Source organism: Chenopodium album, chromosome 2 (assembly GCF_948465745.1).
Source record: "Chenopodium album chromosome 2, dcCheAlbu1.1, whole genome shotgun sequence".
Classification (NCBI taxonomy): domain Eukaryota; kingdom Viridiplantae; phylum Streptophyta; class Magnoliopsida; order Caryophyllales; family Amaranthaceae; genus Chenopodium; species Chenopodium album.
This window is the reverse complement of record NC_137835.1, coordinates 1795290-1814705: the sequence shown is the minus strand read 5'-3', so window position 1 is coordinate 1814705 and position 19416 is coordinate 1795290. Positions and strand designations below refer to the sequence as shown.

Here is a 19416-nt window from a genome sequence, read left to right as displayed (position 1 = left end):
TTAGTAGCTGACCCACTGTTGATATCATCGAACATAGCTTTGGCACTTGGCATTGTGCGATACATTCCTAATCTATAGATTACTTGATCAATGGTTTTGTATTAGTCACTTATCGTACTCACCTTTTTTTTTTTTTTTTTTTTTTTTTTTTTTTTTTTTTTTTGTGGAATACTCACCTTTTATTATAATCAAGTATAATTTGTTAATTGATTTATTTGTGATGATTTCTCCATTGACAAAGTTTGTTTTTTTCTCTTTGTTTGAGATAGGCTTGGTAGTGGAGTAAGATATATAGTATGATACAAAAAGGATGATGATTGGCTTAATCAAGCTCGATCAAAACATGACATGATATAAAATGAGCAGATGAAGGATGGGATGTGCCATATACATGGCATGGTTGGCTAGACACGACTTTCATGTCATGTTTGGGTCTAGCCAATTCATATTCACGAGTAGCCTAACATTCGCACGATACAATCCTAAGCCTCTAATTTGGAGTCGATTTACTTTGATTAAGATGAATTATTTCGAACAATGATAAAACAAATTATGGTTTAATCAATGATACAAATATCATTTTTCAAACAAGTACGACCTGAATTGAATAAAAATTTCCTTTATGATCCTAGCTCAAGAATAGTTAGACAATATTATTATGTGAAAATTTCATTTCCTTGAAAAACCAGTGTGTTTTCTAAGACCATACCTAAGCTAGTCATGCCTCTCAATTTCTCATAAAGGGTATGTTCACTTCAGCTTAATTTTAGTTTAATTTAGTTCAATTTCAATCAGTTCAGTTAAGTTCTTAATCTTCTTCTCTCATAAAATATTTTTTTCAGCTCAGTTCAGTTTAACTTAGTTTAGCTCCAATCAGTTCAGTTCAGTAAATGTGAAGAGACCCTAAATATTACGAATTGGTTCAATTGCAAAATAAAATATTTCTTACTTCGTAATTTGTATTTCCTATCAAGCAACTTTTGAAATCTCTAAACAAAAAACCAAAAAACAGAAAATGATACCAAACAACTCCGTTATCACAAAAAGAGTCGGCGAGTCTCATACTGGACCATGGGCTTCTCCGCTATCAACTAGATCAACAACAATCCAATAGCCCAATTCAATTTATTAGTCTATCTTCTTCAGCCCAATAAGCCAGCTTACCCAGCTTTCACTAGAGTGAGATTATCTTCCTTTTTCTTCTTCAGTTTTCTTCATTCTCTCTTTCATAAACCAGCTATTTTCTCTCTCCTCTGGGTTTAGGTCTTCCATTGTTGCACAACGCCAAAGTAGCTCCGTAGTTTTCTCTTTTTGAGGTTTTCCTCTTCAGGTTTTTCTCTCTCTTCGTAATTCAATTCCATGATTACATTCATTCAATCCTTGTTTGCGAATTTCGCTCAAATTTGATGAAACTGATTTTTTTTTTTTTTTTTTTTTTTTTCTCTTTTTCGCTTGTATAATTAGAATTCTGTTGTTGATTATTAGTGTTAGAATTTGTAAAGATGATAAAATTCTGTAAATTGATTTTGTGATTCAAAGTTATGGAAAATTGTGGTGATTAGATGATTCATTCTATTTTATGTGCTTCCGATTTTTGTTTCCTTACGTATTTAATTGTGACGGAATTTCTTTTGATTTTTTCTAGAAATTAAGGATTTTAATCGGTGTTTTATTTATAATATGAAGCTCGAACAATTATCTTAGGTTAATTTTAAATTTTTTTAAAAAAGATTACTTTTATTTTTCTCGAATTTCGGTGTTTATCATGTGAAATACGGATTTAAAGCAGTGGTTAAAGATGAATTTCCGAGCTCTTGATGAGTTTAATCGTAGGCATATTGATTATGAACAGTGAAGAAATAAGAGTGTAATTAGTCCTAGTTACAACTCTGAATTGGTAATGTTAGGGTTTTAGCGTGCTATCAATGTGAGCAAGAGTATATTTAGGTGTGGACAATCTTTCATTCCTATAAAATTTGCTATTATACTTGATATAACTCTTATTAGGACAAATTGCACGAGCGTGAGTAAAATGTATAGTAATTGATATTTTTTCGAGTTGATCCTAAAATTGACGGAGAGACATCTATTTGGGAAGTTATTGATTCATATTTGTTGCTGTTATTCTTCGCAGGTCATTCGTCTTCGATCATGTCGTGGTGCACAATCGAGTCTGATCCTGGTATATGGCTTTTTTTGCATCTCTTTGTGAGGGTTTTACTTTGTTGTTGTAGAGATTTTTTGATATCTTATTGCTTGTGCATTTGACACGAGGATTGGAATCTTGACTTTTTTATGTCAATGCTTGTCTTCCAAATAATCCTAAGTTGATTTCCGAATTTTGATTTTGTGTGGATTGTTTCAGTCTTGTTTAGCTGATGTAATTCCTTTCTGAATTCAAATGTCTAATCATTAAACAAGTAAGTGTGTAAGGGGCTGCACCAGCTTCATTATTTTTTGATTTTTTTCCTCCTAGAATTCCACTAATCATTCTAGCAATTCTTTTGTTTATATACTATTCTAGCTCTTCTGGAGTGGATTTTTGTGGTGAAGAATCTGGCCTTATATGGTTTGCATTTAAAGCTTGGATTTGTTGATTCTGTTTGGTAACGTTTGCTGATGTGGCATGGCTCTTTAATGGATCAATTGATATGCAGTTATTATTGAAGTAGTGAGAGTTATACATTACTAAATTTGTTCGAGTACTTAATTTGGAAGAATAGAGGAAATTTGCCAAACGATTATGGAACAAATAGTAGAATGTGGTAGCGAAGTTGATCTTTCATTCACGGGAAAGAGTGACTTAGCTGTAGGAAAAATGAGCTACTTGGCATTTTTGCTGCTGCACTTTTAGTGACATGACTTGACTTGATAGGAATATTTGCATGGAAATACATAATCCATACCCGACTTTTGTTCTAGTGTTTTGAAATGTGCTCAACATGAACGTATCTCAATTCCACGAAAAAAGGAAAGAAAAAAAAAAGCCCCTAGGACTGTAGTTTGTCCTAGCACTTCATTATGTTAATTGTTTTATATACCTCTTTTACTGTCTTCCTCTATTTCCCCTCAAAAAAACTCCTGTATGCCTAATGCTTGACCATCATTTTGCTTTCATCAGGACAAGCTTAATGCTTGACAATTGTTTTGCTTTCTTATTTCCTCTGTTTGTTTGTGTCTCTCCTTTCTACCATGCTATGACTACTAAACAGACCAGACTTTAGAAGCTTTGCAGTCAAGTGCTTCCCCAATCCCCATTGATCTATTTTTCTCAGTTACAAAAGATGCTATTGAAAGTTTGAAACTATGGCTAGATGATTTTCTTAAACATCTCCTTCTTGTGGTTTCCATAATTGTTAATATGGAAGATTTTCTATAGTTAGGGATGACTGTTTGTGATATACTAAGTGAGACATAATGAAGTTTTATGCCAGTGGTGATTTTCTACAGTAATAGATTCACCGGTGATTGGATGGTAGGAACCAAAGATGGTATTTCCTGGTGTATGGCTACTTTCTTATATATGAAGGCAGTACTGATCTAGTGGTTGGGTTCATGTTTACCTTTTGTTTTTGCTGCACGGATCAAACCTCCAGAGACATGTTAATTTCATATTTTGTTTCTCTGTTATTGGTCTTGGTTACAAGCCTCTTATTGGGTTAACTTACTTAGTTTCTCATCTTTATCAGCTAAAACAATTAAATGTTGCGCACAAAAAAAAGAATGAGCCTAGATTAAGGTGAAGCTGAGCAATATTGTTGTCGATTAGTTTTAGATGATTTGGGAAATACACAAGGCGTAACAGTAAAAGTCAATGATAACATTGACAAGGAAGGGAGCTCATGAATTTTTATTTGGAATTTGTATAATTTTTGCGATGAATGAGGGACTTATGACCTAATAATTGCCGGTTTGGCTGTTATTTTAACACTGTATTATTTAAACTATAACTTAACGCTTTTTACCTATGTAGAAAACTCAGGTCAGAACACCTAAATCATTAATCCATGAGATATTTCCGATTATTACTATACTGAAATTTCTTTGTTGTTTTGGAATGTATCTTTAAATAATACATGGAAAATTGAGGCTACAGTGCATGATTAATTGCTTGTAATAACCATTAGTTTTTCTTCATTTCCTAGCTGGATGCTCAATTGAATTGTTCTTTCAATGTTATTAAGCTGCAACTGACATGTGTTGAATTTCAGGTGTATTTACAGAACTTATACAGCAAATGCAAGTGAAGGGTGTTCAGGTATAATCTCTCTATGTCTCCAATCAGAATATTGTTAGTTATTAATTCCATGTATAGTTCTTACACGGAATTCATGTCTCATGTGTGTATGGGTTTTGTTGTGTAACAATAAAACCTCAATTAGTGAGGCACTTGGTCTTGATTAACTATAAATAAATCACTCCATTCATGACATAAATATCTTTATGGCTCATTTAATGTTTCCAGCTAAAAATCATCTTTAGTTGTGGTTTTTAGTTTTATTTTTAAGGAGTCGGAAAATCACTCTGTCACAAAACCACAACCAACTTTCATCAAGTTATTAGGGTTTGGGACTAGGAGATCAAGCTACATGTGTTATTCTTGATAAGAGAAAAACTTGGGTTTTTAACTGTAGATGTTAGTAAATTGGCTAATAGCAAAAGAAGCTATGGAGTATTATAGAGAAAATTTAAGTAAAGTATGAGTTACCTAAATTGGTACAAGATTTTCTTGCTTCCAATCAATTGAATATTTATAAATGTTTGCTAGTTTCAAAATCAGAACCAAGTTAGCTTGTTGGAAAAAACCTGACTTCTATTGAAGTTGATGTAGAGGACACTATTGTTTTTTTATTTTACTGGTGTTTTGGTTGCTTCTGGCTTTCTGGATATATCTAGAAGGTTCATATTGATGCAGACATGATTTTTTTTTACATTTTCCCTGATTAAAGCTTTGGCACTTTTACGATGAATTGGGCTCTGCAAACTGATTTGTTTGAATAAATGACACTAACAATGAATATTTGTGGTCATGTACTGATTTATACTCTGATATTCTGTTGTTCCAGGTTGAAGAACTGTATTCCCTAGATCTGGAGACTCTGGACAGTCTGCGGTGAGTTATCGCCTCTAGTATCATTGAGTACACATCAATAATCTTCCTGTTTATCAAAATATTTCTTCATGAAAAATAGTGATACATGTTTCAATCTCATATTTTACCAATAACAGGCCTGTATATGGGTTGATATTCCTGTTTAAGTGGCGTCCTGGGGAAAAAGATGACCGTGCTGTCATCAAGGAACCAAATCCCAACTTGTTTTTTGCTAGCCAGGTAAGCATTTATGTATGAGTAGTTTATTTTAATAAATTTATTATTAATTTATTTTTCTGGGGGAAAAACAGGGAGTAAATTTTGTGCTGAACTTGTTTTCCAGGTTATTAACAATGCATGTGCGACGCAAGCAATTTTGTCTATTCTTCTAAATTCTCCGGATGTTGATGTTGGCCCAGAACTATCAAATCTGAAAGAGTTCACCAAGAATTTTCCATCCGAACTTAAAGGTCTGGCTATTAACAACAGTGAAGCCATTCGCACAGCCCACAATAGTTTTGCTAGACCTGAGCCCTTTGTCCCTGAAGAGCAGAAAACTGCAACGAAGGACGATGATGTCTACCATTTTATAAGCTATTTACCCTATGAAGGAGTCTTGTACGAGCTAGATGGGCTGAAGGAGGGGCCCATTAGCCTTGGCCCTTGCACTGGGGGGCAAAATGACTCCGATTGGCTGCAAAAGGTTCAGCCTGTCATCCAAGAGCGCATTGAGAAGTACTCAAAGAACGAGATAAGGTTTAATCTTTTGGCCGTTATCAAAAACAGGAAAGAGCTGTATACTGTGGAGCTGAAGGAGTGTCAGAGAAAAAGAGAGCGCATTTTACAACAACTCTCTGCTGCACAGTCAGGGACAGCAGGGGTACCAGAAAACACCAAACTTGAAGAACTTAATCGGCAACTCGCTGAAGTAAATGTTGGTATTGAAGCTGCTACAGAGAAGATTGTAATGGAGGAGGAGAAGTTCAAGAAGTGGAGAACAGAAAACATCCGCAGGAAGCATAATTATATTCCATTTTTGTTCAATTTCCTTAAGATTCTTGCGGAGAAGAAGCAGTTGAAGCCTCTCATAGAGAAGGCGCAGCAGAAGAAAGTAAGCAACTCCACTTGATTCTATGAGATCAGGGAAAGGTTGGTCTGTTTTATTTGTGAATTAATTGTCAGTTGGGGAATACCTCACAACATTACTCATGTACTTCCGACGATAGATGCTCTATTTTGTTGTTTAATTAGTGAATTCGGCTATATGCAATTTATTGTATTGAGCAAGGCATGTTTAAACTTTTTCAGTTGCTCTTCTCTTATACTTGGCACTGTGTTGCTTGTTAGTTGTTACACCAACAATCAAAATGAGGACATCTAAAAGAAGGAAAATCGGCAATCATCACTCATCAGTATGAATATTTCTATACTGCAACTGAACCATTTGTATGAAAAAAATCTAGATATCTATACTTTATATTTTTATATTAAAAAACAATAAATAAAAAATACATTGATAAACATCTTCTGCAACAAAAAAGACAAAATGTAATGAAAATTTTGGCCCTGTTATACGTTTAGATTTGAAATATGTTCAGGCACCTTGATGTCAGATCCTAAATTAGAATCTGATCACTTGTAATTGGGAGGTAATCTGCAGTCTGAGAGTTAGCACACCGATGTATAGCAAGCTACTATTTAGCAGGCGGAAAAACACCTAAATTGTAAGCCAGTGTGGGTGATAGTTGCGGTTTGAAAATTTGCACCTTGCTTCAGACCTGTTCTGAGGATAGTGATTCATTGCTTAGGAGCCTTTCTACCTCATCGTTTGCCTCAATTTGCTGTCTCCATCGCTGATTTAACAAAGAATGTACAGAGAAAAATGCCAGAGCAGCAAGTTAGTGATAACTTTAGAGATTGTGAGTAATTCATTCGATGAAAAAAGCAAGCATTCTAAATACAGTACTGCAAGATTCACCCTCAGGATCTGTGATAAGGAATGTGAAATCTGAGACTAACCTCTTCAAGATTTTCCAATTCCATTAGCTGCTCTATTTGTTTGGCAACATTTTCCTGTCAAGAGAAATTATGAAAGTGTTATGCTAGGATATCTCATTGAAGGATTATTTCGCACAGGAGGAATGGAAAGAAGGAGATCTAGCTGAACTAATGTTCACCGTATTGCTAGAAGCTTCGGCTGCAAGAACATCTGTGTCCAATTCCACCTCAATTTCTATCATAGACGAAATCTGCAACCAGGAAAAAAAATGTTTTGAAACAATGTGATACGAACATAATACAAGCTCCGCAATATTCAATTGGTAGAACATACCCTGGCATAGCTATCAATAAGCTCCATACGTCCTTTAAGGGAGTTTTCCAGACCTTCACGCACTCTTTTGATTCTATTTCTTCTAGCACTGTAAGAAAAAAATATCACACAACTCTCTAAAATTATATGAACTTCATAAGACCAATGAATAGAAGTATAAGAAACTTTTTCAGTGTAATCACCGGTAAGAAGGTTCGCCCACGGCAAAAATTTTGTTCTCCAACTGGCAGATTCGAGCCAACATCCAAACCTGGCAGGAGAGAAAAGTTGAATTGGAAAAATGTGATCTTTGGCTCATTGATATTACCGAGCTGTTATGCAAGCTCATACCAAATCCATGATACTAAAGTAGATTAATCCATTAATGCTTACTACTCTTTTGTTCTCTTAAGTCCACACTATATGAAGCCATCAAAATTTCGATGTTTCATCAACACTAAGCCGTTGTTGCAAGTCATTGTTTACTTTATTTGCTTGGTATTTACTTGATAAATATTTCGTAGGTATCACAAGAATGGTATCTGGAATATGGAACTCTAAAAAGCCACAACTAGACCCTCTAGATACCAACTATAATGCCCGTCCAAAACAACCACGATGTTAATACATCCAAAGATCTCCATTCACTTATTTGTTTGCAAGTAAAACAAATGTTCTAAACAACTTCAAGCTCAAGCTGCATTAGCCCATATAAAGAAGCTAGCATAGTCAATTTAATTCATAGCGAATCACAGAATAGTTAACATCCTTAAAAAAATCGACCAGATCTTTCCAGCTAAACACATCAAGAATATAAGATTGCCATCAGTGCATTTCACAAAAAAAACTTCTTCTCCTTCATCCTACTATAAAACCAACCAATTCAATCTGCAACTACTCCTGATTGTTCATAGAGCACATCCAAGTCTCACAAGATAGCTAGCCAGTTCAGAATGAAGGAAAATATGTGAACAAGACTCACTGTTAGCTCCATTCACTTTTTTTTTTTTACTCATGTTGAAGCAATAATGCTAAGGAATTATGGAAGCCATGAACCTTAATCAAGACATTATGAACTGATTTTCAATTGTTTCTCATCTGAGTGTTCATCAGGTGATCACGATCTGCTTTTTTACAAAACAATATACATAGCAGCAGCAGAGAATCATTTTATTCCACATACCTCATTTTCAGCAGTATCTTTAAGATCCTTGATGCGAGACTGAAGCAAATCGTACTGTGCCAGAAGTTGCTGCTTTATAGCAATTGCATCTGCCATCCTCTGAGGCAGCTGGAAGCAGAGACTACATGAGTCATATTTTGTTCACTTACAAAAATATTTGACTTTACATAATTTTCTTTACTTCTTATTATAGACAGACCAAGTAACCGGATTCTTCCTTTACTCTTACTACTTCACTTTTATTCTAGGTTTTTGGTGTGTTGATAACCAAACTAATTGAGACGAGACTCTGGAGAATTAAAGAACATCTAACCGTCTAAACCAGTGCTAAATACTTCTAATAGGACTACGATCCCTTCCAAACAAGTGAGAGAACATAATAATTCACAACGGCACACTTAAGAGCATGCGCATACATAGGCTTACCTGCCCCAACTGTGGCAAGACCACCGTGTTAAAAGTGGCACCTATTGCAAGAGAAGCTGCAACTGCAGCAGGCAAGAGCTGAGGCAAGCTGGGGTTAATAAAACCAGAAGCAGCATCTCCAGAGGCCAGTAACACAAGAAGTGGAAGGACAATGGATGGATTAAGCAAAGATGGCTTGCTATCCGCAGAAGGTGCTCTTAGAAGAAGAGATTCACAGCTGTCTCGATGGTTTGTCAAGCAAAGAGGTTCTGAAGGGTAGTACTTTGGGGATTTAGGACTAATTCTAATGGGGCCAACCTCTCTGAAGACATTTAATGGAGCTGCTAGAGCTAAAGTGACTCTTTCTCCTTGCTGTGCTGGGACATCAGGTGTTGAAGTCGCAAATTTATGTGTGCGAGCATTTCCAGAAGGGGTTTGGATCTGGAAATGTAAATTATATGGTCATTTTTAAAGAAAGAAACAATTACAATAAACCTTGCAAAACAATTGAAAATGTTCATGTTTTTCAGTGAATAAGAGATACTGTGTAAGAATTTATACCACTATAGAATGGACAGCAGAAGGAATGGTTTGCTTTGTTGTTTGAAGAAATCCCAGCCACCTTCTCCACGCTGGAACATCCATGCTGCGTTCGGCAGGATGAGATCCTTAGAAACAGTAAATGTAACATGATCAAAACCACAAAACATACTTTTTCTTTCAGAAAATTGTAAACAAATGCAGGGAGCATTGTGCTTTTTTTTTTTTTTTTTACTTGCAGCCTTGGGGAAAGAGCGTAATGCTAATCCGGTATCAAGTCTTGACAGTACAAAAAAAAAAAAAAAAAACTATATTAGTGACCTGAAGACTAGATTTATATGCTAACCTGATTTCTTCTGACTCAATATTAACTATATCTCCAGAAACAAGCTCATATTGGTAGCGGCACTTTGCACAAGATACTACCTACAAAAGATCATATGGAATTAAGTGAGCAATATAATATCACATATATATATCCAAGCACTTCATATCAGAGCCAAACAAGAGTGACTTTTGGTAATAATTACTCATATGCATTCTAGAATTCCTTTGGTTTAAATTGATAGTGACTGATAATCTTCTAAGACTTTTATAGTGAATTGGTGTCCTTAAGAGTGAAAACTTGAGTGAGATGTAATTATATGCATTTTCTGTCCCTCAACCCACCCAAAAAAAAAAAAAAAGAGAGAGAGTACTGCCATGACTGTAATATTATGAGCTCTAGACTTAAACTTTGATGCAATGAATCAGAAACCACAAGAGACCTTGACATGCGTACTTGAATACCCTGTTGGGGTTGTGCAACAGCAACAGCCACCATGCATGTCGGGCATTTTATTATCTTACCAAAAGGGACCTGCAATTACAAACACAATAAGTTTGACAAATTACACTGTGTTTATACAGAATTCCAAGAATTATGTTGATAAAAAAAATTCTTGTCGCTTCATCAAAGAGTACACCACTAAACACCATGTCTAAGTAGTTACAAGATCATCATTTCTAAGCAAATTACAGCTAGCTCTAACCTCTTCTCCAGCAGAAAGTCCAACTCGACAAATTTCATCAATGATAATTAGGGCATCGTTTACCCTCAATAAAGCAGCTAGACCAATGACTAATGTTGTGTAAGTGTTCAAATCCGGCCTTGGCCATTTCCATCTCACAACAATGCCACCATTCTCCTTTAAGACTGCAATTTTACAATCCACAATCAACGCAATTACACACGTTTACTCACACTTATAAAGCGCTAAAAGCCAATAAGATCATGGCTCAATACAGGAGCAAATTAGAATGCAAATACTCATACCATACAAGATTACAAGATACAACCATGCTTTAACAAAATCTTAACCTAATTCACATCAAATAATTGCACTACTTCACATCAGATTCCAAATTTATCCAATGAACTGCAAAAAAAGATACATGCAAAGCAACCATAAGAGCTAACTACAAGAATTTAGAGTTTAAACACTATGTACATAACATTAGACAACATTACCTCTCTAAACTTCAACTATTCCTCTGTTTTTCAGTTGTATTATCAATAATTATCCTTAATTATAAATTATAAAAACTTGATATTATATGCAAACAAATTCATCAAGGTTCAATTTATTGAAAAACTAACCTAAACTTTTTTTTTTCTTCCTGTAAATAGCAGAAATTATCGGAAACACAAAAATAAAACATAAAACTTATGCAAATAAGATTAATCATTAATCAAACATTAATAACACTGATAATATGATTATATAATTAGTGAATAATTGGACATATGAAATAAATATATAAAGCTCATAGAAATTAAAAGATTAATCAGTAATCAAACAATAATAACACTGATAAAATGATTATAATCGGCGATAAACCTGCATATATCAAAATCGTTTACAAAATTACCTTGATCGAAAGCCGAAGAACGCATAGCATTGAAGATAGAGAGAGCTAAATCAGAATTATTGCACAAAATTGCAGCATTAATAATTCTACAACAATCATCGCAACTAACAATTCCGCCATTTTCACTTCTACTTTCAACAATCATCTGAAGAACTTCACTCGCATCCTTCATACTCGAAGCTCGACTAATCGCCTCATCATCAAACACTACCTTATCTCTTCCTCCGCCGTCTTCTTCATCGGAGACGTCGTTTTGAGTGTTGCTGGTTGAAGCTCGAACAGTGACATTAATGGCGGAAGAATTCCAGAAATTGACAGTAGACGAAGAAGAAGAAGAAAGAGAAGGTTCTAGATTGTTCCGGAGTAGAAAGAGGAACATGGTTTTATGGTGGTGAGAGTTGATGGGAGGAGAGAGAATGAATGGAGAAGTAAAGTTGAGTGCCATTGCAGAAGCTTTACTTTCTCTCTCCTCTGTGTGTGTGAGAGTTTATAGGAAGAGAAGATGAGGAATGAGACTATGAGAGGTTGAATTAAAAAGACTGCCATATTCCACGTCATCAAATTGGATAAATGGATTATTTAGAAAAAAAAATATTAAAATTTGCTTCAAAAAATCCAAAAAAATAAAAATGGAGGTGCGGGGAATCGAACCCCGTGCCTCTCGCATGCGAAGCGAGCGCTCTACCATATGAGCTACACCCCCTAATTTGTTCTTATACTGAGAATTTAATTTATTTTGTATGCGTTTATTTTTCTATTGAAATGCCAAACTTTTTTTATCTTTACTTTAAAATGTATTATTTTGACTTTTACACTATTCACATATCATCCTTAACCTATTACTTTTTATAAACTAAATAGATGTTATTATATACTTTCTCCGTTTTTTTAGTTGACACCGTTTGAATTTTACACTATTTACACAACACGTTTTGATTCGCTTTTGTCGTTTATGGATACGATAAAACATATTCATATGAGATCTTGTTTGAATCGTTTTAATGTATATTTTATTAATATCTATTTTTTATAATTTTACAATGTTGATATTAGAGATATTAATTGTCAAAAACATGCGTTGACAAGCGTAATAACAAAAATGTGTCAAAAAATAGAGGAACTAATACATTATTAGATTAGTCATAATGTTTATTTTCATATTAGAATTTGAAAAAATAAAACCTTTTTGCCGTTTTATTGGAGGATCTTAGTGGCGTCTCTCGGGCTAGAATGGTTCCTAAGGTGAGAGGGTAGTTGTGTGCTAGGGTTTTTTATTTATTTATTTTAGTTTCTTGTTTGTTTTTCGTTTGTTTAAGGTTTTTCCCTTCTTTCGCACAAAAAATTACATGTACAAAATCTAAATTGAAAATACAAAATCTAACAGTTGAAAACAAAACTTTTAAAAAATCATGTGAACTTTAAAATGTCTCAGATTACTTGTAATATTTTAACTGGACACACTAGTCAATGTACATGTTTGACCGTCGATATCTTTTACTTCATATTATATATTTATAAAAGCTATAAAAAGTTTAAATTATGAAACTATACATTAAAATAGACCAAACAACATCTTGCATGATTGCATTGGCTTTCATAACTAGAAAACATTGTCAAAACGAGATGTGTGAATTGTACAAAAAGTCAAACTGTTGCAAGTAATTTGATGTAGTTAGAGTACTCATATTAAGCATTTGTTGTTGCAACTATCAGTCTATGGTTAACCCTTAACGCAAAGATGCTATTTGTTAGCAACCATGTACAAGTATAATGGAAAAATGTACCACTACATTCACAATAAGAGACAAGTGGCAAGTATTTTGGGGAAATATTCAATATATATATAGGATGATAAAAAGTACCACTACATGTCTACATACATAATAGTATGCAAAAAGTAATATATAGACAACTTATATTTTAATAGTACATTATGCATAATAGTATATAAAAATTATATGGTTAATGATACATTATAATGAACCACTAGAGTCTACTTTTTTCCAGAAACATAAAAGTATATGGATTCCTCCTATATGCTTCCTAAATGCATAGGAGCTATGCACTGAGATGCACTGTAAGTCAATAACACAATAAACAGGATCAAAACTAACTTGTATTAAACCAAATACTAAGTATGAATTATATCTCAAAAACAAAAGGCATTTCTGCATGATTGAACCCCTTCGGCAAAAACAAAGTAACAGCTGTACAAGGCAGATTTCAAATTGAAATTGAAGCTGATATTGAAGAAGTTTAACATAAAAGTGACATTTGCTCTACAGTAATCAAAAGCAACATCAAAGACCTCTCAAGTTTTGAGGCTCCAATATCATATACCAACCATTCCTTTGAGACTATTTTGTCATATTACCAACGAGCAAATTTAACCCTTGCAAAATATTTAAAATCCTTAGTTCCTGTAGTTGCCAAATCGACCTCTTAGCCATGGTTGCCTTGGCTGATTAAAAGCGCCACGTACTACACCACCACTGTTTGTGTGAGCAAAAGTCCTCAACCGCTGCTCTTTCATATTGGCGAACAGTGAATCCAATGTTTTAGGTTTCTGGGTTGGCATCATCTCCCCTCTCTGAGAAGGTTGCTGCTGTTGTCGTTGCTGCGGTTGTTGCCGTTGCTGCTGTTGTCGTTGCTGCAAGAGTTCAAACATCATATCATGCTCTCACACAAACACCCTTAAAAGTCATAAAGATTACATATTCTCAACTTCCAAGACTTGAACCCAACCTCCATCCTAAATTCAGTTTGCTTTCAAAGAGATTATGACATATTCTATCACAACTGCACTAAATTGCAAGCTTCCAAATAAATGATAATAGAGGCACCATGTATTATTGTAGGTAGACACTAGACATAATTTAACATAGGAAGGTTATCAGTAGTTCAAGTTTTTATTGAAGGCAAACCATTCCAAAAGAAAAATGGGTGAAACAGGCAAGGGCTCAGGTTGGTTTCCTGTATCTTGGCCAAGGCTATCAAAATAAACCAGATCTACAAAATGAACAAAATACCTTATGAACATTGCTTCCCATTGATGCATTACCCTGCCGTCTCATCGGACCAGCAGCTCTGCAACAAAAGACAACATCACAGAAGTGAAATCAGATTATAGTTAAATAGAACTCAACTAGGGCAGCAATTTCCACCATAAGGTCCCAAATATCAGATGAATAACCAGCGTAGCCCATCAGTAAAAAGACTTAGCCATATTCTAAATCCATTATCCAGAGAATTTATATAACAAACCATATTTCAAACAAAGACAAAAATCACAAGCTACAGAATTGCATATAACGCTGTTCCAGATAAGTACTTCCCTTAAGACTTATAAATATGTACGGATAAGATCCAATCATCCAAACCCCCAATACTTGCAAGCAAACTTGACAAAACAATCAAAGGAAGAAACCAGCATGAAGCAATGGCCCTCCATGAGTTCAAACACCTCCAGAAGTTGCATGCTACAGGCAAATTCTTATGAGACGAAGCTTGAAGGATTACTGAATGCTACTTAGTACAATGATGTACTTTCTGATGAATGTAATAGCTTCAATGGGAGATTATACATAAATGAAGCACGCCACTGCACCGCCAATCACAAACATAACCAGATTCTCAACTATTGGATTACAGTTAAGATAAAGCAACTGCATTCATTTTAGGACACCGCATGCAATGCTAAACACAGCCTCAACCCACTAACGACCCAGATAATCCATCATAGACTTCCCAAAATTCTTCAAATTTCCCCAAATTGAAGGCTGACAACGTAACAAGCAGGAACAAGTACTACGCATTTACAGTAGAAATAGTTTGTCACAACTGGTGGATATCGGCTGAGACCTACACAAAGCCAAGAGGCAATATGCAAATATTAAGCTGATCCAGAAGATGGATCAATAATTAGCAACAAGACAGACAGATCAAGTTGCAACTTGAGGTTTGCAAAAGCATGGCAGGGTCTAGATTGTGCAGCAGGTTTGAAGTTGGGCATAAAGCGGTAAAATGTGGAATTGCACTGACAAGGGAAAGTAAAACAGGCAAGCTAACAGTGCAAGAAAGGCTGATGAATCCTCAAACTGGCAAATCACACTATCCAAAGCAGGGGGTGCAAATAAATGAATAACTCTGTCAGGAGAATAACAGAACAACCCCATATAAACTATCATTTCCCCCAGCAGCAAATTACTGTTGCACATACTCTTGACCTGTCCTCAAAGGATAATTCACCAGCTCCAACATTGAATAAAAACCACGCATCTTTCCACAATGATCCAGCATCAACTCCTAACACCTTACCTCAGCCCCCAATGGACATCCCAATTAACTTTACAACACCTTGCCACCATTGTCAAGGTATTTGAAACCATAAGTAAATGCGAAAGCTAACCATTTCAGAGGCCTTATGCATTTAACAGATGAGTAATTTAGGTGCAGAGATGCTACATGGGCCTAAGAACCAATAAGGTGTATTTAAAACTCAACGGAGCTCATTCAAGACCCTCTGGCATTTCGAGCAAGTGAGCAAAACAGCGAAATGTTCTTAATATATAACCGGAACCAGGTGGAAGGGTCAAGTATAACAGAATCATGATTTACCTGCCAAGCAATTATTGATAAAATCTCATTATAGTCCCCATATTAGACAATACTATAAATGGTTGGTAACCCATAAAAGGTACAGACAACCTTACCTTGGTCTGTTCCAGTTAATGGCCTTGTTACGATTAAAACCTCCATTGCGGAAGGGGGCAGCCACTGCCTTACGAGCAGCATCAGATGCCAAAGGGAAACTATTTCCCTGAAAATTGGACCTTTTCTGAGCAAGAACCCCCTGAACGTAACAGCAAACAGAAGGCAATATTCAGAAAAGTGTATCACACAAGAAGATTTAGGGTAAGGGGATGATTTCAAGAGACCCAAAAAAAGTTATTACCACCAACCTGCCTAAGAGTAGACCTTGAATCCATATATTGTCGCATCTTCAAAGCTCTAGCTTGTTTTTCATTAGTAGGTATCCTAGTTTTATTCTGCAAACCACGTTTTGTAAGGGGAAATGTCATTCACCTAGAGTTATCTGATAATGATTACCATTTAACAACAAATAAAACAAAGCACTAGTCAATAACGAGCCATACCGAAACCCTCTGCTTCTTGGGTTTGCCAACATTTGTTTTGGACATCTTAATGATATCATCTGCACAAAATTACAACTTTATTAAAATAGCCCAATGAAATCATCTCAAAGATACGTCGTTTGTTAATGAACTACAGACTGTCAGACATTACCTAAACTCATATCCATTTTTTTCTCAGTTAGAGCAATAGCCTCGGTTGTAAGCGGCTTCGTAGCCATCTGAAGCAAACATATAAATCAGTACTAGGTTTGGAAAATAACATCACATTCAATCAGGAAATTATAAGGGCTTATAGCACACAAAGAGAACACAGAAATATTAAACAATCTTTTCTCTTTTCAAATCTATATTCCATACTTCAGAATCACTACAAAATTCCAGATGACGGCATAAAATCAAGAAAATCACAAAGAATTTCAAAGTTACATTTTATTCTGGAACATAATCGACGCATCAGCCAGTTAAAAAAGCAAAGAGCACCATAAAACACAAAATTAATCAAGAAACAATCAGAAATCGGGAAAGAATCACAATTTCAATTGCAATAAACAGCCTAATACTTAATACAATTTTCCACAATTTCAGTATTCTGCCTTAATTAGAAATCACTAAACAAACCCTAAATAAATGTTAATATCCATAAGAATTATAACAAGGTTACACAATAATAATACTTCAAAAAAGATAAATCAAATCGTGATAATGAAACCCTAAATTTAAAGAAAATAGAGGACACAAACCTGAAATCGACAAGAATTTGAGAAAGAAAAGACGATAATCGATTAAGCGGAGAGATTTTGATTGAAATCGACAAGAATTTGAGAAAGAAAAGACGTTAATCGGTTAGTCGGAGAGAATTTAATTGAAATTAGGGTTAGGGTTTCGTGAAATTTAACGAACTGGGAGAAAGAGGGCAAAATCAAGTTTTATAGGATGTCTGGAGAAGAAGGGCGGTTTATCGCAAAAGGGTATGGAAGAAGTTTCGCAGCGATAGAGAAGTAAGATATCAAGATTATCAAGTAGACGCTGTCATAATTTTTATTTTTAATTTATATATTTTATTTTTTTTTATTTTTTTTTTATTTTTTTTTTTGATGAAGTTGGCATTTACAAGTTACAACTCATACAATTTTTTTCTTTGAAATTTACATTAGGATAGAAAGTTTTATAATTATTTTTTTCACTAGGATAGAAGTTGGGGCTCAGTTGACCTTACCGTGTAAATAAAAAAATAATAAGAATTGTAACTTGTCTCCTTGATCAGACAATTTATATTGGGCACAGTAACTCCAATAATTGTAGCTAGGGACTTGCTTATAATTTTCAAAAGTCTCTAGTTACTAGCTTAACGGTTGGAACTAAAAAATACAATAAACTTGGTCATGCAAATTAACTTGAGAAAAAAGTTTTCAAATATTTTGAAGATTAATATATTAAAATAATTAAATTTGTAAAGTTAATTGAGAAAGTATATTTTATTTAATTAGCAAGCTAATAGCTAACCATTGAGGTACAAAATAGCTACAAAGAAAGTTAGCTTGAAATCATAAGTGGCATGACAAGCTAATAATAATTTAAATTAGTTTATCATTAGAGTTGCTCTAATAGACCTCTATAGTTGTTGCCTAGGGCATGCAAAAAGTCCAGTCAAACCGTGAAATTCTTTAGCTATGATACTTCCTGAATTTGAGAAAGTATAACTTTTTCATCATCACAAGTTTCAGCTTCTTAATTTCATTTAATAGTTTAAAGATCTAATAGTTTAAGATTTTTTAGTAATACATGATACACTCTTTTTTTTATTCACACTAGGCAGGCTCACGAGCGCCATAACTAGCAATATTCGGGAAGCTTCCTCGGTTTGGCCTTACATTACCAAATTAGTTGTTAGTAGCATTAATAACGAAAAATATGTAAACAAATTTTTTTATTTATTTTTTGGAATATTAATGTCCGCACACCATTTTTAAGAGTTTAAAAAAAGTGCTAATTAACATTATTGAAGGCAATTAAGTAAATAAACATTTTAGAGGGTATCATTGTTCAAACACTATTCATAAGAGCTATCTCATACAATACTTTTTAAAAGGTAGGGATACAATACCATCCATAGCTTTCTTATTTCTATTCATAACAACTTAAGTTCGCTGACTCCAAATCTCCAACCTCTCATCAAAAAATATCTTTGTTAAGCCACAAGGCGCAGATGATGAAAGCCAATCCCAAGATTTCTTGAAATTGGGAGGAGAGCTCTAAGGGCCTGTTCTCATACGTTGAAATTCAGTTCAGTTCAACTTAGCTCAGCTCCTAATTTCCTTCTCTTATAAAATATTCATTTCATTTCAGTTCTATCAGCTCAGCTCAGTTCAGCTGTGTTCAATCAATGAAAACAGGCGCTAAGTCCTCTGACCACTTGAACTATCCCTCACTCTTTGTGTGAGTGAAATATTCATCTTTGGGAACAAATCAACAAAAATAATTTATTTTTTTGAATAGTATATCGACAAAAATAATTAAGTATCTTGATTATGTCAAGAAAGTCAAAGACAATAACTCGAAACAATCCAACCAAATCCAAATTGACACGACCTAAAATTGGATAGGCATGGTCGCATGGACACGATGATCCAAACCCAAACAGTCACCCTTTATTGACATCGATTATTAGGTCCTCGTAAGAGAAGTGGCTATCTCAAGTCCTGCAGTATTTCATTCCCACTCCAAAGTCCAGCTAAAGCACATGTTTCAATGAACATTTTTTATGCCTCAAGTTTGGGGGTTCCTCCAAGTAAATAAAAGGGAGGAGAACAATACTGTA

The 19416-nt window shown here is 34.6% G+C and overlaps 3 protein-coding genes and 1 non-coding gene across 5 annotated transcripts; 1 reads left to right on the top strand and 3 right to left on the bottom strand.

Annotated features, from left to right (window-relative positions):
* Nucleotides 1-1224: 1224 nt before the first annotated feature.
* On the top strand, nt 1225-6399 carry LOC145592478 (ubiquitin carboxyl-terminal hydrolase 2-like). Its single transcript, XM_081648944.1, has 6 exons — nt 1225-1330; nt 2135-2182; nt 4212-4258; nt 5067-5113; nt 5230-5332; nt 5436-6399. The coding sequence occupies exons 2-6, from the start codon at nt 2152-2154 to the stop codon at nt 6219-6221; spliced, it is 1014 nt and encodes a 337-aa protein (XP_081505070.1). The 5' UTR covers nt 1225-1330; nt 2135-2151; the 3' UTR covers nt 6222-6399.
* A 136-nt stretch (nt 6400-6535) lies between these two features.
* Nucleotides 6536-11925, bottom strand: LOC145592472 (uncharacterized). The gene is made up of 12 exons (XM_081648929.1): nt 11443-11925; nt 10563-10726; nt 10313-10390; nt 9878-9957; nt 9553-9637; nt 9013-9432; nt 8587-8694; nt 7607-7674; nt 7425-7512; nt 7270-7341; nt 7112-7165; nt 6536-6945 (listed from the first exon to the last, which is right to left on the bottom strand). The coding sequence occupies exons 1-12, from the start codon at nt 11885-11887 to the stop codon at nt 6865-6867; spliced, it is 1743 nt and encodes a 580-aa protein (XP_081505055.1). The 5' UTR covers nt 11888-11925; the 3' UTR covers nt 6536-6864.
* A 147-nt stretch (nt 11926-12072) lies between these two features.
* On the bottom strand, nt 12073-12145 carry TRNAA-CGC (transfer RNA alanine (anticodon CGC)). The gene has a single exon. It is a non-coding gene; the product is annotated as a tRNA-Ala (tRNA).
* A 1397-nt stretch (nt 12146-13542) lies between these two features.
* Nucleotides 13543-17591, bottom strand: LOC145592456 (uncharacterized). Of its 2 annotated transcripts, none has more exons than XM_081648918.1 (7): nt 17339-17591; nt 16750-16816; nt 16599-16657; nt 16404-16490; nt 16155-16294; nt 14472-14529; nt 13543-14077 (listed from the first exon to the last, which is right to left on the bottom strand). In XM_081648918.1, exons 2-7 carry the CDS (start codon nt 16814-16816, stop codon nt 13856-13858), a joined length of 633 nt encoding a protein of 210 aa, XP_081505044.1. In that variant the 5' UTR covers nt 17339-17591; the 3' UTR covers nt 13543-13855. The 2 variants fall into 2 exon arrangements, with proteins under 2 accessions (XP_081505044.1, XP_081505039.1); XM_081648913.1 differs by having other exon boundaries at nt 13543-14092; nt 17339-17589.
* Nucleotides 17592-19416: the final 1825 nt, after the last annotated feature.

Excerpts from the sequence above, each read along its gene's own strand:
- LOC145592478 (XM_081648944.1), top strand. The coding sequence starts at position 2,152 with ATGTCGTGGTGCACAATCGAGTCTGATCCTG. Across the intron at positions 4,259-5,066 it reads TGCAAGTGAAGGGTGTTCAG|GTTGAAGAACTGTATTCCCT; the intron begins GTATAATCTCTC and ends CTGTTGTTCCAG. Across the intron at positions 5,114-5,229 it reads GAGACTCTGGACAGTCTGCG|GCCTGTATATGGGTTGATAT; the intron begins GTGAGTTATCGC and ends TACCAATAACAG.
- LOC145592472 (XM_081648929.1), bottom strand. The coding sequence starts at position 11,887 with ATGGCACTCAACTTTACTTCTCCATTCATTCTCTCTCCTCCCATCAAC. Across the intron at positions 10,727-11,442 it reads TTCTTCGGCTTTCGATCAAG|TCTTAAAGGAGAATGGTGGC; the intron begins GTAATTTTGTAA and ends GTAAAATTGCAG. Across the intron at positions 10,391-10,562 it reads GACTTTCTGCTGGAGAAGAG|GTCCCTTTTGGTAAGATAAT; the intron begins GTTAGAGCTAGC and ends TTGTAATTGCAG.
- LOC145592456 (XM_081648913.1), bottom strand. The coding sequence starts at position 16,816 with ATGGCTACGAAGCCGCTTACAACCGAGGCTATTGCTCTAACTGAGAAA. Across the intron at positions 16,658-16,749 it reads AAAAATGGATATGAGTTTAG|ATGATATCATTAAGATGTCC; the intron begins GTAATGTCTGAC and ends AATTTTGTGCAG. Across the intron at positions 14,530-16,154 it reads ATTAACTGGAACAGACCAAG|AGCTGCTGGTCCGATGAGAC; the intron begins GTAAGGTTGTCT and ends CTTTTGTTGCAG.